General features: G+C 54.1%; 1 protein-coding gene across 3 annotated transcripts in view; it reads left to right on the top strand.

The window, feature by feature from the left end:
- Positions 1 to 2,947, top strand: part of IGSF3 (immunoglobulin superfamily member 3) — a 74,290-nt gene extending 71,343 nt beyond the window's left edge. For all 3 annotated transcript variants that reach the window (XM_088446801.1, XM_088446800.1, XM_088446802.1), the window contains exons 9-11: positions 50 to 466; positions 577 to 975; positions 1,461 to 2,947. In XM_088446801.1, the coding sequence (XP_088302927.1) occupies positions 50 to 466; positions 577 to 975; positions 1,461 to 1,711 (1,067 nt within the window). In that variant the 3' untranslated portion in view covers positions 1,712 to 2,947. The remainder of the gene's footprint in view (positions 1 to 49; positions 467 to 576; positions 976 to 1,460) is intronic.
- The last annotated feature ends 23,772 nt before the right edge of the window (positions 2,948 to 26,719 follow it).

Below are 26,719 nucleotides of genomic sequence, written 5' to 3'. Positions count from 1 at the left end.
GGCCCCAGTCTCCCATCTCCTAGTGACCTGTTCTTTCTCTTCTCTCCAGATAGTAACTTACAATTGGATCAGCTCCCTCGGAATGTGTCCGTCTTAGAGGGCGAGAGCCTGACTGTGACCTGCCAGGTCCTGAACCGCACTTTACCAGAGTCTCGCCTGTCCCTGGAGTGGCTCGTCTGGCCGGCGGCTGAGTCTGAGAGAAGAGCCTTGGCCAGGTTGTCAACTGACGGGATCACTCTGCCGCCCTCTGAGGAGGAATATCGGGGGAACTCTGACCTGGCCGGTCGCCTGCAGCTCACCCAGCCGGCCCCCGGGCTCTACACCCTTACTCTGCATGCGGCCATGGACCAGGACAGCGGAGCCTATAGCTGCCGGGTGCAAGAATGGCTGCAGGATCCAAGTCGCCAGTGGTACAAGAGGGCAGACGACCGATCAGCAGCCACCTATGTGAGCGTGCGACGGCCGGGTGAGTATCTGACTGAACCACCTGAAATGTGTGAGGCTCATAGGAAAGACCCATACGTGCAGAGATGATAGATGACACAGCGATTGTAACCCCCTCTTCTTCTCCCGCAGATGCCACGTTGCAGCTGGATGTCAATCCTCAAAATATCTCTGTGTTGGATGGCGGCCATTTTATTCTGGACTGTACCGTCTTGTCTCGATCTCGCATGGACTCCCAGTTAGCTGTGTCCTGGTCTTTCCACAGAGGGGGCCGGGCGGCAGATCCAGAGACCATACTAAGTACAGACCGATCCGGGGTGTGGAGCCCCCTCGCCCCACGCTGGGAGGGTCGCCTGCAGCAGCTGCAGTTGTCTCCCACAGTCTTTAAATTGCGTGTTCCTCAGGCTGGTGCAGTGGACTCTGGGAATTACACCTGCTCTGTGCAGGAGTGGCTGATGGGGCCGCGGGGCGACTGGTACCTCCTGGCTCAGGACGAAGCCCTGATTGGTTGGATCACCGTGCAGAGCAAAGGTAGGGAGGGGCCAAGGCTCCATCTTTGTGCTGATTCAGTAGTAATATTATTGCGGTATGGAAGAACTGAGCCAGGCTCGGACTGCCCGTTAGAAGGGTTTGGTGCGGAATGCCGGTGCTCTGGATCCTGACCGTCAGAATCCTAATCCTCCCTTCCTGGTACCTATACCTAAATTATAGTGCGCCCCGAATTCTCCGGTATGACATAAACCTGTGACCTGAGCAGTTTGGGGCCGTCACGTGTTCAGGGAGCAGTTGACTCCTCGCTGCGGCCTCCGGTTCCGTCATCTTATTCCCCTCCGCCCATTTGTCATGGGGGTTTTAGGGGGATTGTCCAAACCAGACCGAATCCTTCCAGCGTTCTAGGGCTTAGTCAGTAGATGGATGCACATTAGTAGTGTATTCCCTAAAATACCAGTTAGACTTGGGGGTAAGATTCGGGCAAGTGTTAAAGGTCTACTTTTGTCTCATTTTGTCTCTTACAGAATCCAACTTGCAGTCCGTCATCTGCTCCAACGATGCCCTCTTCTACTTGGTCTTCTTCTACCCTTTCCCAATATTCGGCATCCTCATCATCACAATCCTGCTGGTGAGGTTTCGCAGCCGGCCGTCGGGAAAGACGGGCGAGGGGAAAAACGGGGTTCCCCTCCTATGGATCAAGGAACCACACCTGAATTATTCTCCTACCTGCCTGGAGCCCCCCGTCCTCAGTATCCACCCCGGCACCATAGACTAGAGATATACCGAAGCTTCGTGTTGTGCCGGCTCCAGGGAGGGGAACCGTATAAATTGTTGACGGACCTGGGGATATTTGTGCTGGAAACGTTTTCTGTGGCCCTCGACAAAGCCTTGTACAGAGGGGTGACCCCCGCGGATGCTTTAGGATTGAGGAGAATGGTTTGGCTGATTTCCGGGCCTCCGCGTTGTACGCAGACCTCCCAATGGATGGGTTACTGATACGTCTTGCTGCCACCCCTGCTCTGGAAGCTTGGGGTGGGGGGGGGGGGCTTGGAATAACGGGATACGTTCCTGCAATCAGCAAGAGATTGTATTATTTCTGAGAAGTGCATTTCATTCACATGAAGGACGTTAGTGTGGCCTCCTGGGGCCCCGCTGGGACAGGTTGCCGCTGCCGCTCTGCTGTTATATCTGGCAGGAGGGTCTCGGCACAGACCGTAGCGCAGTAATGCCTGTTTAATAGCTTCCGGTGGCCTCTTCTGTGCCCGCCCAGCTGTATCTGCCTGTGGATCATTTATGTACATCATGTTTTTAGCCCTGAATATTTTCTGTATGTTTTATTTGTTGCACTGTGGGGTTATGGGTAACTGCTGCATCCGTTCCGTGGTTGACGGTGCAGCCTGTAAATACACTCCAGGAGTGAAAGTATTAATGGGAGCGTTTCAGGATCTCCCGATGACCCTGACTCCTCGCCGAGATCAGCCCGGTCTTCCTACGGCTTTGCCCATGGGGCGGCCATCTTGTAAATCTCTCAGCCTGCTGAATGGCTCAGGCGCCGGACTCTGGGTGAATATGTTAATTTTAGCAGCATTTTTTTTGTGAGGAGAGCTCTTAGGAATGAAACCAGTGTAGCTCTGCACACAAAGTGCGCCCTGCTGCCAACTCGTCTTCCTTCTCATACCGTCCCATTCCAGTCTCCACTCCTGTTTGCGCTTACAAGGAGCATTGTAAATATGGCCGACTTCCCGACACTCAACCTCCCATTGCGAGCCCGGCGCTCCGCTGTATGCGGCCGAGCGCTCTCATTATTCTGTGATAAATTGGTGCTACAGCCACTGGTTTCATTTCTGGATGCGCAATGGTTAATACCATGTTACCGATGACCCAGGCTGGTACCTTTTATACCTGTTACCCCCCCCACTCCTCCCCCAAACTCCATTTTGTGATCTGTTGCACTGAAGCTTGTTTTATATGATCTTTGTTTGACAATAGTAAAATCTGTGTTTTGTTCTTATTTGTGGGGGACGCGTTGTGCTGTTCGGGGGTCTTGTGGGCGTTTCTGTTTCACTGTCGCTTTCTGCTCCTCATGGATTGGGGGGGATCAGATTGGCTGTTGGGGAGATTTAGTGGAAGCGGATAATATACCCTGCAAATAACGGGAATCTGGCCCCACCCCCCAGTGACATCATGCCTCCTGTGCACTGGAGCTGTGATGTCACTGGAAGGAGGTGGATGAAGATTATTTTGTAGATGTGATGGAACCACATGAAGTCGGTGATCTCGCAGATAGGGGGAGACTATGGCGGTGATGTTTGAGAGAGCCCTCATATCTACAGGGGGCAGCGGGCACCATGTATACTGCTCCTCTGAGGTAAATACAACCGCAGCAGTGGTTCCCGAAGGAACGGAGTCCCCGAAACAAAGCAATAAAGTGACCTTTATAATATACATCTTCCACTGTATAATAAACACAAGCCTGAGTGTAGCAGGAAATATGAGGTGGGTCCGGAATGACGTATTATTACTGCTATACAATTAGTGGTATGTACAGCCCTCCCATTGTGTACACTGAGGTCCCTGTATACAGCAGGTTACAGGGGATATAGAATACATAGATATAGAGAGATGTTCCCAAGCCTGCCCACCTCCGTCCTCACCAGCTTGCTGACCGCGAGGGAGACAGAACATGGCACATAGCCGGACTATCAGCAGTAATTACATATAGGCGGAATGGCTGTATACATTACAGGGGGATAGAGGCAATCAGTACCATACAGACATAGCAAGTGGAGCCGGGGGGGGGGGGAGACACTGGGCGCAGGTGGGAAAGTAGAGGGGGGGGGAGACTAGGTCCAGTCAGTAAAGGGGTCTAATTTTAGGTGTAGGTTGGAGGGGGTAGAAGGACACTGGGAGCAGACAGTAAGGTCATTATGATATTGTCTAGGCAGGAATGGGAAGGAGGATACTGGGAACAGAGGGGGCACTGGTTGCAGTCTGGAAGGTGGGTGGTATGATTGTGGGTGTGGGGAGGAGGGCACTGGGTGTAGGAAGGAAGAAGGGACACTTGGCACATACAGGAACAGCAGTGGGTTCAGTCAGGAAGGTTGGTATGATTTTGGGCCTAGGTGGGAGTGGGAAGGAGGACACTGGTGGTAGTCAAGATAGGGGAGGGTATGACTTTGGGTGCAGTGGGGGGGGCACACGGTATAGGTGGGAGTGGGAAGGAGGACACTGGTGGTACTCAGGATAGGGGAGGGTATGACTTTGGGTGCAGTGGGGGTGGCACATGGTATAGGTGGGAGTGGGAAGGACACTGGTGGTAGTCAGGATAGGGGAGGGTATGACTTTGGGTGCAGTGGGGGGGGCACACGGTATAGGTGGGAGTGGGAAGGAGGACACTGGTGGTAGTCAGGATAGAGGAGGGTATGACTTTGGGTGCAGTGGGGGGGGGCGCACAGTATAGGTGGGAGTGGGAAGGAGGACACTGGTGGTAGTCAGGATAGGGGAGGATATGACTTTGGGTGGGGGCACACGGTATAGGTGGGAGTGGGAAGGACGACACTGGTGGTAGTAGGATTGGGTATGACTTAGGGTGCAGTGGGGGGGGCACACGGTATAGGTGGGAGTGGGAAGGAGGGCACTGGTGGTAGTCAGGATAGGGGAGGGTATGACTTTGGGTGCAGTGGGGGTGGCACATGGTATAGGTGGGAGTGGGAAGGACACTGGTGGTAGTCAGGATAGGGGAGGGTATGACTTTGGGTGCAGTGGGGGGGGCACACGGTATAGGTGGGAGTGGGAAGGAGGACACTGGTGGTAGTCAGGATAGAGGAGGGTATGACTTTGGGTGCAGTGGGGGGGGGCGCACAGTATAGGTGGGAGTGGGAAGGAGGACACTGGTGGTAGTCAGGATAGGGGAGGATATGACTTTGGGTGGGGGCACACGGTATAGGTGGGAGTGGGAAGGACGACACTGGTGGTAGTAGGATTGGGTATGACTTAGGGTGCAGTGGGGGGGGGGCACACGGTATAGGTGGGAGTGGGAAGGAGGGCACTGGTGGTAGTCAGGATAGGGGAGGGTATGACTTTGGGTGCAGTGGGGGGGCACATGGTATAGGTGGGAGTGGGAAGGAGGACACTGGTGGTAGTCAGGATAGGGGAGGGTATGACTTTGGGAGCAGTGGGGGGGTGGGGGCACACGGTATAGGTGGGAGTGGGAAGGACACTGGTGGTAGTCAGGATAGTGGAGGGTATGACTTTGGGTGCAGTGGGGGGGGGGGCACATGGTATAGGTGGGAGTGGGAAGGAGGACACTGGTGGTAGTCAGGATAGGGGAGGGTATGACTTTGGGAGCAGTGGGGGCACATGGTATAGGTGGGAGTGGGAAGGACACTGGTGGTAGTCAGGATAGGGGAGGGTATGACTTTGGGTGCAGTGGGGGGGGGCACATGGTATAGGTGGGAGTGGGAAGGAGGACACTGGTGGTAGTCAGGATAGGGGAGGGTATGACTTTGGGTGCAGTGGGGGGGAGCACATGGTATAGGTGGGAGTGGGAAGGAGGACACTGGTGGTAGTCAGGATAGTGGAGGGTATGACTGGGTGCAGTGGGGGGGGCACACGGTATAGGTGGGAGTGGGAAGGAGGACACTGGTGGTAGTCAGGATAGGGGAGGGTATGGCTTTGGGTGCAGTGGGGGGGGCACACGGTATAGGTGGGAGTGGGAAGGAGGACACTGGTGGTAGTCAGGATAGGGGAGGGTATGACTTTGGGTGCAGTGGGGGGGGCACATGGTATAGGTGGGAGTGGGATGGAGGACACTGGTGGTAGTCAGGATAGGGGAGGGTATGACTTTGGGTGCAGTGGGGGGGGCACACGGTATAGGTGGGAGTGGGAAGGAGGACACTGGTGGTAGTCAGGATAGGGGAGGGTATGGCTTTGGGTGCAGTGGGGGGGGCACACGGTATAGGTGGGAGTGGGAAGGATGACACTGGTGGTAGTCAGGATAGGGGAGGGTATGGCTTTGGGTGCAGGTGGGGGGGGCACATGGTATAGGTGGGAGTGGGAAGGAGGACACTGGTGGTAGTCAGGATAGGGGAGGGTATGACTTTGGGTGCAGTGGGGGGGGGGGCACACGGTATAGGTGGGAGTGGGAAGGAGGACACTGGTGGTAGTCAGGATAGGGGAGGGTATGACTTTGGGTGCAGTGGGGGGACGGCACATGGTATCAGTGGGAAGAGGGTCCCCCGGGTGTAGGCAGGGTCAGCAGTATTATATGTAACAGACTGAGGCCTTCGCACACATGATGTCCCGGAGGCGCTGTGTACTGGGCCCATCTCCCAATTTCATGTATTTATAGGATTATGGAGCCTCTGATTGTGTATGATGATCAGTGAGGGATATAAGCTGTATACAGAATGCTAATTCTTCCAGAACTTTCTTTATATAACCTTGGAACAGAAGTAATTAGACAGGGAGATGTAATATGAGCGTATACTGCGCCCTGGGGGCTCCGTCCGCTCTCTGACAATGAAATATTAAAATGCATAAACAAAAAGCCGATGATGGGGATTTATCTGCAGATCCGGAGCTGCCCGTGCGCCCGGCTTAATGACTTTATGCAGCTCTATTTGTATCAATTATGCAGGAGACATGGAAGTCTAAACGCATGCACACGCGTGTACAGACAACGGGCTGATCATACCTTCATACATGTTCCTCAGATGACTGAAAAAAAATATTAGATAAATAAATATAACAGTCAATACGTAATCACATTGTACGCTCGGTAGAAGAACCTTTAGTTCTTGTTACAGCAGAGTCTATTGGGCGCGGCAACCTTCTCGCATCCTTTGCGCCGGCTTTAGAGATTTACGCTAATACAATGCAACTGCGATCTCACGGGTCGCAATTGCGAAAATATGCTAATGGCTTCCAAAGCTTAGCCGACCATAGGGATGCCCACTGCTGCCTTCTCATATCCATACAGTGTAAGCACAGCCCAGCATAGGGACACCCACTGCTGCCTCCTCATATCCATACAGTGTAAGCACAGCCCAGCATAGGGACACCCACTGCTGCCTTCTCATATCTGTACAGTGTAAGCACAGCCCAGCATAGGGACGCCCACTGCTGCCTTCTCATATCCATACAGTGTAAGCACAGCCCAGCATAGGGACGCCACTGCTGCCTTCTCATATCTGTACAGTGTAAGCCCAGCATAAGGACGCCCACTGCTGCCTCCTCATATCCGTACAGTGTAAGCACAGCCCAGCATAGGTACTCCCACTGCTGGCTCCTCATATCTATACAGTGTAAGCACAGCCCAGCATAGGGACACCCCCTGCTGCCTCCTCATATCCATACAGTGTAATCACAGCCCAGCATAGGGACGCCCACTGCTGCCTTCTCATATCCGTACAGTGTAAGCACGGCCCAGCATAGGGACGCCCACTGCTGCCTTCTCATATCTGTACAGTGTAATCACAGCCCAGCATAGGGACGCCCACTGCTGCCTCCTCATATCTGTACAGTGTAAGCCCAGCATAGGGACGCCCACTGCTGCCTCCTCATATCCGTACAGTGTAATCACAGCCCAGCATAGGGACGCCCACTGCTGCCTTCTCATATCCGTACAGTGTAAGCACGGCCCAGCATAGGGACGCCCACTGCTGCCTTCTCATATCTGTACAGTGTAATCACAGCCCAGCATAGGGACGCCCACTGCTGCCTCCTCATATCTGTACAGTGTAAGCCCAGCATAGGGACGCCCACTGCTGCCTCCTCATATCCGTACAGTGTAATCACAGCCCAGCATAGGGACGCCCACTGCTGCCTTCTCATATCCGTACAGTGTAAGCACAGCCCAGCATAGGGACGCCCACTGCTGCCTCCTCATATCTGTACAGTGTAAGCACAGCCCAGCATAGGGACACCCACTGCTGCCTTCTCATATCTGTACAGTGTAATCACAGCCCAGCATAGGGACGCCCACTGCTGCCTCCTCATATCTGTACAGTGTAAGCCCAGCATAGGGACGCCCACTGCTGCCTCCTCATATCCGTACAGTGTAAGCACAGCCCAGCATAGGTACTCCCACTGCTGGTTCCTCATATCTATACAGTGTAAGCACAGCCCAGCATAGGGACGCCCACTGCTGCCTACTCATATCTGTACAGTGTAAGCACAGCCCAGCATAGGGACGCCCACTGCTGCCTTCTCATATCCATACAGTGTAAGCACAGCCCAGCATAGGGACGCCCACTGCTGCCTACTCATATCTGTACAGTGTAAGCCCAGCATAAGGACGCCCACTGCTGCCTCCTCATATCCGTACAGTGTAAGCACAGCCCAGCATAGGTACTCCCACTGCTGGCTCCTCATATCTATACAGTGTAAGCACTGCCCAGCATAGGGACGCCCACTGCTGCCTTCTCATATCCGTACAGTGTAAGCACTGCCCAGCATAGGGACGCCCACTGCTGCCTCCTCATATCTGTACAGTGTAAGCACAGCCCAGCATAGGGACACCCACTGCTGCCTTCTCATATCCATACAGTGTAATCACAGCCCAGCATAGGGACGCCCACTGCTGCCTCCTCATATCTGTACAGTGTAAGCCCAGCATAAGGACGCCCACTGCTGCCTCCTCATATCCGTACAGTGTAAGCACAGCCCAGCATAGGTACTCTCACTGCTGGCTCCTCATATCTATACAGTGTAAGCACAGCCCAGCATAGGGACACCCCGTGCTGCCTCCTCATATCCATACAGTGTAATCACAGTCCAGCATAGGGACGCCCACTGCTGCCTTCTCATATCCGTACAGTGTAAGCACGGCCCAGCATAGGGACGCCCACTGCTGCCTTCTCATATCTGTACAGTGTAATCACAGCCCAGCATAGGGACGCCCACTGCTGCCTCCTCATATCCGTACAGTGTAAGCACAGCCCAGCATAGGGACACCCACTGCTGCCTTCTCATATCTGTACAGTGTAATCACAGCCCAGCATAGGGACGCCCACTGCTGCCTTCTCATATCCGTACAGTGTAAGCACAGCCCAGCATAGGGACGCCCACTGCTGCCTCCTCATATCTATACAGTGTAAGCACAGCCCAGCATAGGGACACCCACTGCTGCCTTCTCATATCTGTACAGTGTAATCACAGCCCAGCATAGGGACGCCCACTGCTGCCTCCTCATATCTGTACAGTGTAAGCCCAGCATAGGGACGCCCACTGCTGCCTCCTCATATCCGTACAGTGTAAGCACAGCCCAGCATAGGTACTCCCACTGCTGGCTCCTCATATCTATACAGTGTAAGCACAGCCCAGCATAGGGACACCCCCTGCTGCCTCCTCATATCCATACAGTGTAATCACAGCCCAGCTTAGGGACGCCCACTGCTGCCTTCTCATATCCGTACAGTGTAAGCACGGCCCAGCATAGGGACGCCCACTGCTGCCTTCTCATATCCGTACAGTGTAAGCACAGCCCAGCATAGGGACGCCCACTGCTGCCATCTCATATCCGTACAGTGTAAGCACAGCCCAGCATAGGGACGCCCACTGCTGCCTTCTCATATCCGTACAGTGTAAGCACAGCCCAGCATAGGGACGCCCACTGCTGCCTTCTCATATCCGTACAGTGTAAGCACAGCCCAGCATAGGGACGCACACTGCTGCCTTCTCATATCCGTACAGTGTAAGCACAGCCCAGCATAGGGACGCCCACTGCTGCCTTCTCATATACGTGTAATTACAGCCCAGCATAGGGACACCCACTGCTGCCTTCTCATATCCGTACAGTGTAAGCACAGCCCAGCATAGGGACGCCCACTGCTGCCTTCTCATATCTGTACAGTGTAAGCACAGCCCAGCATAGGGATGCCCACTGCTGCCTCCTCATATCAGTACAGTGTAAGCACAGCCCAGCATAGGGACACCCACTGCTGCCTTCTCATATCCGTACAGTGTAATCACAGCCCAGCATAGGGACGCCCACTGCTGCCTCCTCATATCTGTACAGTGTAAGCACAGCCCAGCATAAGGACGTCACTGCTGCCTCCTCATATCTGTACAGTGTAAGCATAGCCCAGCATAGAGCCACCCACTGCTGCCTTCTCATATCCGTACAGTGTAAGCACAGCCCAGCATAGGGACGCCCACTGCTGCCTTCTCATATCCGTACAGTGTAAGCACAGCCCAGCATAGGGACACCCACTGCTGCCTTCTCATATACGTGTAATTACAGCCCAGCATAGGGACACCCACTGCTGCCTTCTCATATCCGTACAGTGTAAGCACAGCCCAGCATAGGGACGCCCACTGCTGCCTTCTCATATCTGTACAGTGTAAGCACAGCCCAGCATAGGGATGCCCACTGCTGCCTCCACATATCTGTACAGTGTAAGCACAGCCCAGCATAAGGACGTCACTGCTGCCTCCTCATATCTGTACAGTGTAAGCACAGCCCAGCATAGGGACACCCACTGCTGCCTTCTCATATACGTGTAATTACAGCCCAGCATAGGGACACCCACTGCTGCCTTCTCATATCTGTACAGTGTAATCACAGCCCAGCATAGGGACGCTACTACTGCCTTCTAATATCCGTACAGTGTAAGCACAGCCCAGCATAGGGACACCACTGCTACCTCCATATCCGTACAGTGTAATCACAGCCCAGCATAGGGACGCCCACTGCTGCCTTCTCATATCCGTACAGTGTAAGCACAGCCCAGCATAGGGACACCCACTGCTGCCTTCTCATATCTGTACAGTGTAAGCACAGCCCAGCATAGGGACGCCCCCTGCTGCCTTCTCATATCCGTACAGTGTAAGCACAGCCCAGCATAGGGACGCCCACTGCTGCCTCCTCATATCCGTACAGTGTAAGCACAGCCCAGCATAGGGACGCCCACTGCTGCCTTCTCATATCCGTACAGTGTAAGCACAGCCCAGCATAGGGACGCCCACTGCTGCCTTCTCATATCTGTACAGTGTAATCACAACCCAGCATAGGGACGCCCACTGCTGCCTTCTCATATCTGTACAGTGTAAGCACAGCCCAGCATAGGGACGCCCACTGCTGCCTCCTCATATCCGTACAGTGAAAGCACAGCCCAGCCCAGGGACGTCACTGCTGCCTCCTCATATCTGTACAGTGTAAGCACAGCCCAGCATAGGGACGCCCACTGCTGGCTCCTCATATCTGTACAGTGTAAGCACAGCCCAGCCCAGGGACGTCACTGCTGCCTCCTCATATCTGTACAGTGTAAGCACAGCCCAGCATAGGGACGCCCACTGCTGGCTCCTCATATCTGTACAGTGTAAGCACAGCCCAGCATAGGGACGCCCACTGCTGGCTCCTCATATCTGTACAGTGTAAGCACAGCCCAGCCCAGGTACGTCACTGCTGCCTCCTCATATCTGTACAGTGTAAGCACAGCCCAGCATAGGGACGCCCACTGCTGGCTCCTCATATCTGTACAGTGTAAGCACAGCCCAGCATAGGGACGCCCACTGCTGCCTTCTCATATCCGTACAGTGTAAGCACAGCCCAGCATAAGGACATCACTGCTGCCTCCTCATATCTGTACAGTGTAAGCACAGCCCAGCATAGGGACACCCACTGCTGCCTTCTCATATACGTGTAATTACAGCCCAGCATAGGGACACCCACTGCTGCCTTCTCATATCTGTACAGTGTAATCACAGCCCAGCATAGGGACGCTACTACTGCCTTCTAATATCCGTACAGTGTAAGCACAGCCCAGCATAGGGACACCACTGCTACCTCCTCATATCCGTACAGTGTAATCACAGCCCAGCATAGGGACGCCCACTGCTGCCTTCTCATATCCGTACAGTGTAAGCACAGCCTAGCATAGGGACGCCCACTGCTGTCTTCTCATATCCGTACAGTGTAAGCACAGCCCAGCATAGGGACGCCCATTGCTGCCTTCTCATATTAGTACAGTGTAAGCACAGCCCAGCATAGGGACACCCACTGCTGCCTTCTCATATCTGTACAGTGTAAGCACAGCCCAGCATAGGGATGCCCCCTGCTGCCTTCTCATATCCGTACAGTGTAAGCACAGCCCAGCATAGGGACGCCCACTGCTGGCTCCTCATATCTATACAGTGTAAGCACAGCCCAGCATAGGGACGCCCACTGCTGCCTTCTCATATCCGTACAGTGTAAGCACAGCCCAGCATAGGGACACCCACTGCTGCCTTCTCATATCCGTACAGTGTAAGCACAGCCCAGCATAGGGACGCCCACTGCTGCCTTCTCATAACTGTACAGTGTAAGCACAGCCCAGCATAGGGATGCCCTCTGCTGCCTCCTCATATCCGTACAGTGTAAGCACAGCCCAGCATAAGGACGTCACAGCTGCCTCCTCATATCTGTACAGTGTAAGCATAGCCCAGCATAGAGCCACCCACTGCTGCCTTCTCATATCCGTACAGTGTAAGCACAGCCCAGCATAGGGACGCCCACTGCTGCCTTCTCATATCCGTACAGTGTAAGCACTGCCCAGCATAGGGACACCCACTGCTGCCTTCTCATATACGTGTAATTACAGCCCAGCAAAGGGACACCCACTGCTGCCTTCTCATATCCGTACAGTGTAAGCACAGCCCAGCATAGGGACGCCCACTGCTGCCTTCGCATATCTGTACAGTGTAAGCACAGCCCAGCATAGGGATGCCCACTGCTGCCTCCTCATATCCGTACAGTGTAAGCACAGCCCAGCATAAGGACGTCACTGCTGCCTCCTCATATCTGTACAGTGTAAGCACAGCCCAGCATAGGGACACCCACTGCTGCCTTCTCATATACGTGTAATTACAGACCAGCATAGGGACACCCACTGCTGCCTTCTCATATCTGTACAGTGTAATCACAGCCCAGCATAGGGACGCTACTACTGCCTTCTAATATCCGTACAGTGTAAGCACAGCCCAGCATAGGGACACCACTGCTACCTCCTCATATCCGTACAGTGTAATCACAGCCCAGCATAGGGACGCCCACTGCTGCCTTCTCATATCCGTACAGTGTAAGCACAGCCCAGCATAGGGACGCCCTCTGCTGCCTTCTCATATCCGTACAGTGTAAGCACAGCCCAGCATAGGGACGCCCACTGCTGCCTTCTCATATCCGTACAGTGTAAGCACAGCCCAGCATAGGGACGCCCACTGCTGCCTTCTCATATCAGTACAGTGTAAGCACAGCCCAGCATAGGGACACCCACTGCTGCCTTCTCATATCTGTACAGTGTAAGCACAGCCCAGCATAGGGATGCCCCCTGCTGCCTTCTCATATCCGTACAGTGTAAGCAGAGCCCAGCATAAGGACGTCACTGCTGCCTCCTCATATCTGTACAGTGTAAGCACAGCCCAGCATAGGGACACCCACTGCTGCCTTCTCATATACGTGTAATTACAGCCCAGCATAGGGACACCCACTGCTGCCTTCTCATATCTGTACAGTGTAATCACAGCCCAGCATAGGGACGCTACTACTGCCTTTTAATATCCGTACAGTGTAAGCACAGCCCAGCATAGGGACACCACTGCTACCTCCATATCCGTACAGTGTAATCACAGCCCAGCATAGGGACGCCCACTGCTGCCTTCTCATATCCGTACAGTGTAAGCACAGCCCAGCATAGGGACACCCACTGCTGCCTTCTCATATCTGTACAGTGTAAGCACAGCCCAGCATAGGGACGCCCCCTGCTGCCTTCTCATATCCGTACAATGTAAGCACAGCCCAGCATAGGGACGCCCACTGCTGGCTCCTCATATCTGTACAGTGTAAGCACAGCCCAGCATAGGGACGCCCACTGCTGCCTTCTCATATCCGTACAGTGTAAGCACAGCCCAGCATAGGGACGCCCACTGCTGCCTTCTCATATCTGTACAGTGTAATCACAGCCCAGCATAGGGACGCCCACTGCTGCCTTCTCATATCTGTACAGTGTAAGCACAGCCCAGCATAGGGACGCCCACTGCTGCCTCCTCATATCCGTACAGTGAAAGCACAGCCCAGCCCAGGGACGTCACTGCTGCCTCCTCATATCTGTACAGTGTAAGCACAGCCCAGCATAGGGACGCCCACTGTTGGCTCCTCATATCTGTACAGTGTAAGCACAGCCCAGCCCAGGGACGTCACTGCTGCCTCCTCATATCTGTACAGTGTAAGCACAGCCCAGCATAGGGACGCCCACTGCTGGCTCCTCATATCTGTACAGTGTAAGCACAGCCCAGCATAGGGACGCCCACTGCTGCCTTCTCATATCCGTACAGTGTAAGCACAGCCCAGCATAGGGACGCCCACTGCTGCATTCTCATATCCGTACAGTGTAAGCACAGCCCAGCATAAGGACGTCACTGCTGCCTCCTCATATCTGTACAGTGTAAGCACAGCCCAGCATAGGGACACCCACTGCTGTCTTCTCATATACGTGTAATTACAGCCCAGCATAGGGACACCCACTGCTGCCTTTTCATATCTGTACAGTGTAATCACAGCCCAGCATAGGGACGCTACTACTGCCTTCTAATATCCGTACAGTGTAAGCACAGCCCAGCATAGGGACACCACTGCTACCTCCTCATATCCGTACAGTATAATCACAGCCCAGCATAGGGACGCCCACTGCTGCCTTCTCATATCTGTACAGTGTAAGCACAGCCCAGCATAGGGACGCCCACTGCTGCCTTCTCATATCCGTACAGTGTAAGCACAGCCCAGCATAGGGACGCCCATTGCTGCCTTCTCATATTAGTACAGTGTAAGCACAGCCCAGCATAGGGACACCCACTGCTGCCTTCTCATATCTGTACAGTGTAAGCACAGCCCAGCATAGGGATGCCCCCTGCTGCCTTCTCATATCCGTACAGTGTAAGCACAGCCCAGCATAGGGACGCCCACTGCTGCCTTCTCATATCCGTACAGTGTAAGCACAGCCCAGCATAGGGACACCCACTGCTGCCTTCTCATATCCGTACAGTGTAAGCACAGCCCAGCATAGGGACTCCCACTGCTGCCTTCTCATATCTGTACAGTGTAAGCACAGCCCAGCATAGGGATGCCCTCTGCTGCCTCATATCCGTACAGTGTAAGCACAGCCCAGCATAAGGACGTCACAGCTGCCTCCTCATATCTGTACAGTGTAAGCATAGCCCAGCATAGAGCCACCCACTGCTGCCTTCTCATATCCGTACAGTGTAAGCACAGCCCAGCATAGGGACACCCACTGCTGCCTTCTCATATCCGTACAGTGTAAGCACTGCCCAGCATAGGGACACCCACTGCTGCCTTCTCATATACGTGTAATTACAGCCCAGCAAAGGGACACCCACTGCTGCCTTCTCATATCCGTACAGCGTAAGCACAGCCCAGCATAGGGACGCCCACTGCTGCCTTCGCATATCTGTACAGTGTAAGCACAGCCCAGCATAGGGATGCCCACTGCTGCCTCCTCATATCCGTACAGTGTAAGCACAGCCCAGCATAAGGACATCACTGCTGCCTCCTCATATCTGTACAGTGTAAGCACAGCCCAGCATAGGGACACCCACTGCTGCCTTCTCATATACGTGTAATTACAGACCAGCATAGGGACACCCACTGCTGCCTTCTCATATCTGTACAGTGTAATCACAGCCCAGCATAGGGACGCTACTACTGCCTTCTAATATCCGTACAGTGTAAGCACAGCCCAGCATAGGGACACCACTGCTACCTCCTCATATCCGTACAGTGTAATCACAGCCCAGCATAGGGACGCCCACTGCTGCCTTCTCATATCCGTACAGTGTAAGCACAGCCCAGCATAGGGACGCCCTCTGCTGCCTTCTCATATCCGTACAGTGTAAGCACAGCCCAGCATAGGGACGCCCACTGCTGCCTTCTCATATCCGTACAGTGTAAGCACAGCCCAGCATAGGGACGCCCACTGCTGCCTTCTCATATCAGTACAGTGTAAGCACAGCCCAGCATAGGGACACCCACTGCTGCCTTCTCATTTCTGTACAGTGTAAGCACAGCCCAGCATAGGGATGCCCCCTGCTGCCTTCTCATATCCGTACAGTGTAAGCACAGCCCAGCATAGGGACGCCCACTGCTGGCTCCTCATATCTGTACAGTGTAAGCACAGCCCAGCATAGGGACGCCCACTGCTGCCTTCTCATATCCGTACAGTGTAAGCACAGCCCAGCATAGGGACGCCCACTGCTGCCTTCTCATATCTGTACAGTGTAATCACAGCCCAGCATAGGGACGCCCACTGCTGCCTTCTCATAACTGTACAGTGTAAGCACAGCCCAGCATAGGGACGCCCACTGCTGCCTCCTCATATCCGTACAGTGTAAGCACAGCCCAGCATAGGGACGCCCACTGCTGGCTCCTCATTTCTGTACAGTGTAAGCACAGCCCAGCATAGGGACGCCCACTGCTGCCTTCTCATATCCGTACAGTGTAAGCACAGCCCAGCATAGGGACGTCACTGCTGCCTCCTCATATCCGTACAGTGTAATCACAGCCCAGCATAGGGACGCCCACTGCTGGCTCCTCATTTCTGTACAGTGTAAGCACAGCCCAGCATAGGGACGCCCACTGCTGCCTTCTCATATCCGTACAGTGTAAGCACAGCCCAGCATAGGGACGCCCACTGCTGCCTTCTCATATCCGTACAGTGTAAGCACAGCCCAGCATAGGGACGCCCACTGCTGCCTTCTCATATATGTACAGTGTAAGCACAGCCCAGCATAGGGACAACCACTGCTGCCTTCTCATATCCGTACAGTGTAAGCACAGCATAGGGACGCCCACTGCTGCCTTCTCATATCTGTACAGTGTAATCACAGCCCAGCATAGGGACGCCCACTGCTGCCTTCTCATATCTGTACAGTGTAATCACAGCCCAGCATAGGGACGCCCACTGCTGCCTTCTCATATCTGTACAGTGTAAGCACAGCCCAGCATAGGGACGCCCACTGCTGCCTCCTCATATCCGTACAGTGTAAGCACAGCCCAGCCCAGGGACGTCACTGCTGCCTCCTCATATCTGTACAGTGTAAGCACAGCCCAGCATAGGGACGCCCACTGCTGGCTCCTCATATCTGTACAGTGTAAGCACAGCCCAGCATAGGGACGCCCACTGCTGCCTTCTCATATCCGTACAGTGTAAGCACAGCCCAGCATAGGGACGCCCACTGCTGCATTCTCATATCCGTACAGTGTAAGCACAGCCCAGCATAAGGACGACACTGCTGCCTCCTCATATCTGTACAGTGTAAGCACAGCCCAGCATAGGGACACCCACTGCTGCCTTCTCATATACGTGTAATTACAGCCCAGCATAGGGACACCCACTGCTGCCTTCTCATATATGTACAGTGTAATCACAGCCCAGCATAGGGACGCTACTACTGCCTTCTAATATCCGTACAGTGTAAGCACAGCCCAGCATAAGGACGTCACTGCTGCCTCCTCATATCTGTACAGTGTAAGCACAGCCCAGCATAGGGACACCCACTGCTGTCTTCTCATATACGTGTAATTACAGCCCAGCATAGGGACACCCACTGCTGCCTTTTCATATCTGTACAGTGTAATCACAGCCCAGCATAGGGACGCTACTACTGCCTTCTAATATCCGTACAGTGTAAGCACAGCCCAGCATAGGGACACCACTGCTACCTCCTCATATCCGTACAGTATAATCACAGCCCAGCATAGGGACGCCCACTGCTGCCTTCTCATATCTGTACAGTGTAAGCACAGCCCAGCATAGGAACGCCCACTGCTGCCTTCTCATATCCGTACAGTGTAAGCACAGCCCAGCATAGGGACGCCCATTGCTGCCTTCTCATATTAGTACAGTGTAAGCACAGCCCAGCATAGGGACACCCACTGCTGCCTTCTCATATCTGTACAGTGTAAGCACAGCCCAGCATAGGGATGCCCCCTGCTGCCTTCTCATATCCGTACAGTGTAAGCACAGCCCAGCATAGGGACGCCCACTGCTGCCTTCTCATATCCGTACAGTGTAAGCACAGCCCAGCATAGGGACACCCACTGCTGCCTTCTCATATCCGTACAGTGTAAGCACAGCCCAGCATAGGGACTCCCACTGCTGCCTTCTCATATCTGTACAGTGTAAGCACAGCCCAGCATAGGGATGCCCTCTGCTGCCTCCTCATATCCGTACAGTGTAAGCACAGCCCAGCATAAGGACGTCACAGCTGCCTCCTCATATCTGTACAGTGTAAGCATAGCCCAGCATAGAGCCACCCACTGCTGCCTTCTCATATCCGTACAGTGTAAGCACAGCCCAGCATAGGGACACCCACTGCTGCCTTCTCATATCCGTACAGTGTAAGCACTGCCCAGCATAGGGACACCCACTGCTGCCTTCTCATATACGTGTAATTACAGCCCAGCAAAGGGACACCCACTGCTGCCTTCTCATATCCGTACAGCGTAAGCACAGCCCAGCATAGGGACGCCCACTGCTGCCTTCGCATATCTGTACAGTGTAAGCACAGCCCAGCATAGGGATGCCCACTGCTGCCTCCTCATATCCGTACAGTGTAAGCACAGCCCAGCATAAGGACATCACTGCTGCCTCCTCATATCTGTACAGTGTAAGCACAGCCCAGCATAGGGACACCCACTGCTGCCTTCTCATATACGTGTAATTACAGACCAGCATAGGGACACCCACTGCTGCCTTCTCATATCTGTACAGTGTAATCACAGCCCAGCATAGGGACGCTACTACTGCCTTCTAATATCCGTACAGTGTAAGCACAGCCCAGCATAGGGACACCACTGCTACCTCCTCATATCCGTACAGTGTAATCACAGCCCAGCATAGGGACGCCCACTGCTGCCTTCTCATATCCGTACAGTGTAAGCACAGCCCAGCATAGGGACGCCCTCTGCTGCCTTCTCATATCCGTACAGTGTAAGCACAGCCCAGCATAGGGACGCCCACTGCTGCCTTCTCATATCCGTACAGTGTAAGCACAGCCCAGCATAGGGACGCCCACTGCTGCCTTCTCATATCAGTACAGTGTAAGCACAGCCCAGCATAGGGACACCCACTGCTGCCTTCTCATTTCTGTACAGTGTAAGCACAGCCCAGCATAGGGATGCCCCCTGCTGCCTTCTCATATCCGTACAGTGTAAGCACAGCCCAGCATAGGGACGCCCACTGCTGGCTCCTCATATCTGTACAGTGTAAGCACAGCCCAGCATAGGGACGCCCACTGCTGCCTTCTCATATCCGTACAGTGTAAGCACAGCCCAGCATAGGGACGCCCACTGCTGCCTTCTCATATCTGTACAGTGTAATCACAGCCCAGCATAGGGACGCCCACTGCTGCCTTCTCATATCTGTACAGTGTAAGCACAGCCCAGCATAGGGACGCCCACTGCTGCCTCCTCATATCTGTACAGTGTAAGCACAGCCCAGCATAGGGACGCCCACTGCTGGCTCCTCATTTCTGTACAGTGTAAGCACAGCCCAGCATAGGGACGCCCACTGCTGCCTTCTCATATCCGTACAGTGTAAGCACAGCCCAGCATAGGGACGTCACTGCTGCCTCCTCATATCCGTACAGTGTAATCACAGCCCAGCATAGGGACGCCCACTGCTGGCTCCTCATTTCTGTACAGTGTAAGCACAGCCCAGCATAGGGACGCCCACTGCTGCCTTCTCATATCCGTACAGTGTAAGCACAGCCCAGCATAGGGACGCCCACTGCTGCCTTCTCATATCCGTACAGTGTAAGCACAGCCCAGCATAGGGACGCCCACTGCTGCCTTCTCATATATGTACAGTGTAAGCACAGCCCAGCATAGGGACAACCACTGCTGCCTTCTCATATCCGTACAGTGTAAGCACAGCATAGGGACGCCCACTGCTGCCTTCTCATATCTGTACAGTGTAATCACAGCCCAGCATAGGGACGCCCACTGCTGCCTTCTCATATCTGTACAGTGTAATCACAGCCCAGCATAGGGACGCCCACTGCTGCCTTCTCATATCTGTACAGTGTAAGCACAGCCCAGCATAGGGACGCCCACTGCTGCCTCCTCATATCCGTACAGTGTAAGCACAGCCCAGCCCAGGGACGTCACTGCTGCCTCCTCATATCTGTACAGTGTAAGCACAGCCCAGCATAGGGACGCCCACTGCTGGCTCCTCATATCTGTACAGTGTAAGCACAGCCCAGCATAGGGACGCCCACTGCTGCCTTCTCATATCCGTACAGTGTAAGCACAGCCCAGCATAGGGACGCCCACTGCTGCATTCTCATATCCGTACAGTGTAAGCACAGCCCAGCATAAGGACGACACTGCTGCCTCCTCATATCTGTACAGTGTAAGCACAGCCCAGCATAGGGACACCCACTGCTGCCTTCTCATATACGTGTAATTACAGCCCAGCATAGGGACACCCACTGCTGCCTTCTCATATCTGTACAGTGTAATCACAGCCCAGCATAGGGACGCTACTACTGCCTTCTAATATCCGTACAGTGTAAGCACAGCCCAGCATAGGGACACCACTGCTACCTCCTCATATCTGTACAGTGTAATCACAGCCCAGCATAGGGACGCCCACTGCTGCCTTCTCATATCCGTACAGTGTAAGCACAGCCCAGCATAGGGACGCCCACTGCTGCCTTCTCATATCCGTACAGTGTAAGCACAGCCCAGCATAGGGACGCCCACTGCTGCCTTCTCATATTAGTACAGTGTAAGCACAGCCCAGCATAGGGACGCCCACTGCTGCCTTCTCATATCCGTACAGTGTAAGCACAGCCCACCATAGGGACTCCGACTGCTGCCTTCTCATATCAGTACAGTGTAAGCACAGCCCAGCATAGGGACACCCACTGCTGCCTTCTCATATCTGTACAGTGTAAGCACAGCCCAGCATAGGGATGCCCCCTGCTGCCTTCTCATATCCGTACAGTGTAAGCACAGCCCAGCATAGGGACGCCCACTGCTGGCTCCTCATATCTGTACAGTGTAAGCACAGCCCAGCATAGGGACGCCCACTGCTGCCTTCTCATATCCGTACAGTGTAAGCACAGCCCAGCATAGGGACACCCACTGCTGCCTTCTCATATCCGTACAGTGTAAGCACAGCCCAGCATAGGGACGCCCACTGCTGCCTTCTCATATCTGTACAGTGTAAGCACAGCCCAGCATAGGGATGCCCTCTGCTGCCTCCTCATATCCGTACAGTGTAAGCACAGCCCAGCATAAGGACGTCACTGCTGCCTCCTCATATCTGTACAGTGTAAGCATAGCCCAGCATAGAGCCACCCACTGCTGCCTTCTCATATCCGTACAGTGTAAGCACAGCCCAGCATAGGGACGCCCACTGCTGCCTTCTCATATCCGTACAGTGTAAGCACAGCCCAGCATAGGGACACCCACTGCTGCCTTCTCATATATGTGTAATTACAGCCCAGCATAGGGACACCCACTGCTGCCTTCTCATATCCGTACAGTGTAAGCACAGCCCAGCATAGGGACGCCCACTGCTGCCTTCGCATATCTGTACAGTGTAAGCACAGCATAGGGATGCCCACTGCTGCCTCCTCATATCCGTACAGTGTAAGCACAGCCCAGCATAAGCACGTCACTGCTGCCTCCTCATATCTGTACAGTGTAAGCACAGCCCAGCATAGGGACACCCACTGCTGCCTTCTCATATACGTGTAATTACAGACCAGCATAGGGACACCCACTGCTGCCTTCTCATATCTGTACAGTGTAATCACAGCCCAGCATAGGGACGCTACTACTGCCTTCTAATATCCGTACAGTGTAAGCACAGCCCAGCATAGGGACACCACTGCTACCTCCTCATATCCGTACAGTGTAATCACAGCCCAGCATAGGGACGCCCACTGCTGCCTTCTCATATCCGTACAGTGTAAGCACAGCCCAGCATAGGGACGCCCTCTGCTGCCTTCTCATATCCGTACAGTGTAAGCACAGCCCAGCATAGGGACGCCCACTGCTGCCTTCTCATATCCGTACAGTGTAAGCACAGCCCAGCATAGGGACGCCCACTGCTGCCTTCTCATATCAATACAGTGTAAGCACAGCCAAGGATAAGGACACCCACTGCTGCCTTCTCATATCTGTACAGTGTAAGCACAGCCCAGCATAGGGATGCCCCCTGCTGCCTTCTCATATCCGTACAGTGTAAGCACAGCCCAGCATAGGGACGCCCACTGCTGGCTCCTCATATCTGTACAGTGTAAGCACAGCCCAGCATAGGGACGCCCACTGCTGCCTTCTCATATCCGTACAGTATAAGCACAGCCCAGCATAGGGACGCCCACTGCTGCCTTCTCATATCTGTACAGTGTAATCACAGCCCAGCATAGGGACGCCCACTGCTGCCTTCTCATATCTGTACAGTGTAAGCACAGCCCAGCATAGGGACGCCCACTGCTGCCTCCTCATATCCGTACAGTGTAAGCACAGCCCAGCCCAGGGACGTCACTGCTGCCTCCTCTTATACGTACAGTGTAATCACAGCCCAGCATAGGGACGCCCACTGCTGGCTCCTCATTTCTGTACAGTGTAAGCACAGCCCAGCATAGGGACGCCCACTGCTGGCTCCTCATATCTGTACAGTGTAAGCACAGCCCAGCATAGGGACGCCCACTGCTGCCTTCTCATATCCGTACAGTATAAGCACAGCCCAGCATAGGGGCGCCCACTGCTGCCTTCTCATATCCGTACAGTGTAATCACAGCCCAGCATAGGGACGCCCACTGCTGCCTTCTCATATCTGTACAGTGTAAGCACAGCCCAGCATAGGGACGCCCACTGCTGCCTCCTCATATCCGTACAGTGTAAGCACAGCCCAGCCCAGGGACGTCACTGCTGCCTCCTCATATACGTACAGTGTAATCACAGCCCAGCATAGGGACGCCCACTGCTGGCTCCTCATTTCTGTACAGTGTAAGCACAGCCCAGCATAGGGACGCCCACTGCTGCCTTCTCATATCCGTACAGTGTAAGCACAGCCCAGCATAGGGACGCCCACTGCTGCCTTCTCATATCCGTACAGTGTAAGCACAGCCCAGCATAGGGACGCCCACTGCTGCCTTCTCATATATGTACAGTGTAAGCACAGCCCAGCATAGGGACACCCACTGCTGCCTTCTCATATCCGTACAGTGTAAGCACAGCCCAGCATAGGGACGCCCACTGCTGCCTTCTCATATCTGTACAGTGTAAGCACAGCCCAGCATAGGGACGCCCACTGCTGCCTTCTCATATCTGTACAGTGTAATCACAGCCCAGCATAGGGACGCCCACTGCTGCCTTCTCATATCTGTACAGTGTAAGCACAGCCCAGCATACGGATGCCCACTGCTGCTTCCTCATATCCGTACAGTGTAAGCACAGCCCAGCATAGGGACATCACTGCTGCCTCCTCATATCTGTACAGTGTAAGCACAGCCCAGCATAGGTACTAGGTACTCCCACTGCTGGCTCCTCATATCTGTACAGTGTAAGCACAGCCCAGCATAGGGACGCCCACTGCTGACTTCTCATATCCGTACAGTGTAAGCACAGCCCAGCATAGGGACACCCACTGCTTCCTTCTCATATCTGTACAGTGTAAGAACAGCCCAGCATAGGGACACCTACTGCTTCTTCTCATATCTGTACAGTGTAGTCACAGCCCAGCATAGGGACGCCCACTGCTGCCTTCTCATATCCATACAGTGTAAGCACAGCCAAGCATAGGGACGCCCACTGCTGCCTCCTCATATCCGTACAGTGTAAGCACAGCCCAGCATACGGACACCCACTGCTGCCTTCTCAAATCCGTACAGTGTAAGCACAGCCCAGCATAGGGACGCCCCCTGCTGCCTTCTCATATCCGTACAGTGTAAGCACAGCCCAGCATAGGGACGCCCCCTGCTGCCTTCTCATATCCGTACAGTGTAAGCACAGCCCAGCATAGGGACGCCCACTGCTGCCTCCTCATATCCGTGCAGTGTAAGCACAGCCCAGCATAGGGACGCCCACTGCTGCCTTCTCATATCCGTACAGTGTAGTCACAGCCCAGCATAGGGACGCCCACTGCTGCCTTCTCATATCCATACAGTGTAAGCACAGCCCAGCATAGGGACGCCCATTGCTGCCTCCTCATATCCGTACAGTGTAAGCACAGCCCAGCATAGGGACGCCCACTGCTGCCTTCTCATATCCGTACAGTGTAAGCACAGCACATCATAGGGACGCACACTGCTGCCTTCTCATATCCATACAGTGTAATCACAGCCCAGCATAGGGACACCCACTGCTGCCTTCTCATATCCATACAGTGTAAGCACAGCCCAGCATAGGGACGCCCACTGCTGCCTTCTCATATCTGTACAGTGTAAACACAGCCCAGCATAGGGACACCCACTGCTGCCTTCTCATATCTGTACAGTGTAATCACAGCCCAGCATAGGGACACCCACTGCTGCCTTCTCATATCTGTACAGTGTAAGCACAGCCCAGCATAGGGACGCCCACTGCTGCCTTCTCATATCTGTACAGTGTAAGCACAGCCCAGCATAGGGACGCCCACTGCTGCCTTCTCATATCTGTACAGTGTAATCACAGCCCAGCATAGGGACGCCCACTGCTGCCTTCTCATATCTGTACAGTGTAAGCACAGCCCAGCATACGGATGCCCACTGCTGCTTCCTCATATCCGTACAGTGTAAGCACAGCCCAGCATAGGGACATCACTGCTGCCTCCTCATATCTGTACAGTGTAAGCACAGCCCAGCATAGGTACTAGGTACTCCCACTGCTGGCTCCTCATATCTGTACAGTGTAAGCACAGCCCAGCATAGGGACGCCCACTGCTGCCTTCTCATATCCGTACAGTGTAAGCACAGCCCAGCATAGGGACACCCACTGCTTCCTTCTCATATCTGTACAGTGTAAGAACAGCCCAGCATAGGGACACCTACTGCTTCTTCTCATATCTGTACAGTGTAGTCACAGCCCAGCATAGGGACGCCCACTGCTGCCTTCTCATATCCATACAGTGTAAGCACAGCCAAGCATAGGGACGCCCACTGCTGCCTCCTCATATCCGTACAGTGTAAGCACAGCCCAGCATACGGACACCCACTGCTGCCTTCTCAAATCCGTACAGTGTAAGCACAGCCCAGCATAGGGACGCCCCCTGCTGCCTTCTCATATCCGTACAGTGTAAGCACAGCCCAGCATAGGGACGCCCCCTGCTGCCTTCTCATATCCGTACAGTGTAAGCACAGCCCAGCATAGGGACGCCCACTGCTGCCTCCTCATATCCGTGCAGTGTAAGCACAGCCCAGCATAGGGACGCCCACTGCTGCCTTCTCATATCCGTACAGTGTAGTCACAGCCCAGCATAGGGACGCCCACTGCTGCCTTCTCATATCCATACAGTGTAAGCACAGCCCAGCATAGGGACGCCCATTGCTGCCTCCTCATTTCCGTACAGTGTAAGCACAGCCCAGCATAGGGACGCCCACTGCTGCCTTCTCATATCCGTACAGTGTAAGCACAGCACATCATAGGGACGCACACTGCTGCCTTCTCATATCCATACAGTGTAATCACAGCCCAGCATAGGGACACCCACTGCTGCCTTCTCATATCCATACAGTGTAAGCACAGCCCAGCATAGGGACGCCCACTGCTGCCTTCTCATATCTGTACAGTGTAAACACAGCCCAGCATAGGGACACCCACTGCTGCCTTCTCATATCTGTACAGTGTAATCACAGCCCAGCATAGGGACGCCCACTGCTGCCTTCTCATATCTGTACAGTGTAAGCACAGCCCAGCATAGGGATGCCCACTGCTGCCTCCTCATATCCGTACAGTGTAAGCGCAGCCCAGCATAGGGACGCCCAGTGCTGCCTCCTCATATCCGTACAGTGCAAGCACAGCCCAGCATAGGGACGCCCACTGCTGCCTCCTCATATCCGTACAGTGTAATCACAGCCCAGCATAGGGACGCCCACTGCTGCCTCCTCATATCCGTACAGTGTAATCACAGCCCAGCATAGGGACGCCCACTGCTGCCTCCTCATATCCGTACAGTGTAATCACGACCCAGCATAGGGACGCCCACTGCTGCCTTCTCATATCCGTACAGTGTAATCACAGCCCAGCATAGGGACGCCCACTGCTGCCTTCTCATATCCGTACAGTGTAAGCACAGCCCAGCATAGGGACGCCCATTGCTGCCTCCTCATATCCGTACAGTGTAAGCACAGCCCAGCATAGGGACGCCCACTGCTGCCTCCTCAAATCAGTACAGCGTAATCACAGCCCAGCATAGGAACGCCCACTGCTGCCTCCTCATATCCGTACAGAGTAATCACAGCCCAGCATAGGGACGCCCACTGCTGCCTTCTCATATCTGTACAGTGTAAGCATAGCCCAGCATAGGGATGCCCACTGCTGCCTTCTCATATCCGTACAGTGTAAGCACAGCCCAGCATAGGGACGCCCACTGCTGCCTTCTCATTTCAATACAGTGTAAGCACAGCCAAGCATAGGGACACCCACTGCTGCCATCTCATATCTGTACAGTGTAAGCACAGCCCAGCATAGGGATGCCCCCTGCTGCCTTCTCATATCCGTACAGTGTAAGCACAGCCCAGCATAGGGACGCCCACTGCTGGCTCCTCATATCTGTACAGTGTAAGCACAGCCCAGCAT

Source organism: Taudactylus pleione, unplaced genomic scaffold (genome assembly GCF_031769625.1).
Source record: "Taudactylus pleione unplaced genomic scaffold, aTauple2 ptg000405l, whole genome shotgun sequence".
Taxonomy (NCBI): domain Eukaryota; kingdom Metazoa; phylum Chordata; class Amphibia; order Anura; family Myobatrachidae; genus Taudactylus; species Taudactylus pleione.
Note: the sequence above shows the minus strand (reverse complement) of the source record. Positions and strands in the feature narration are given on the sequence as shown.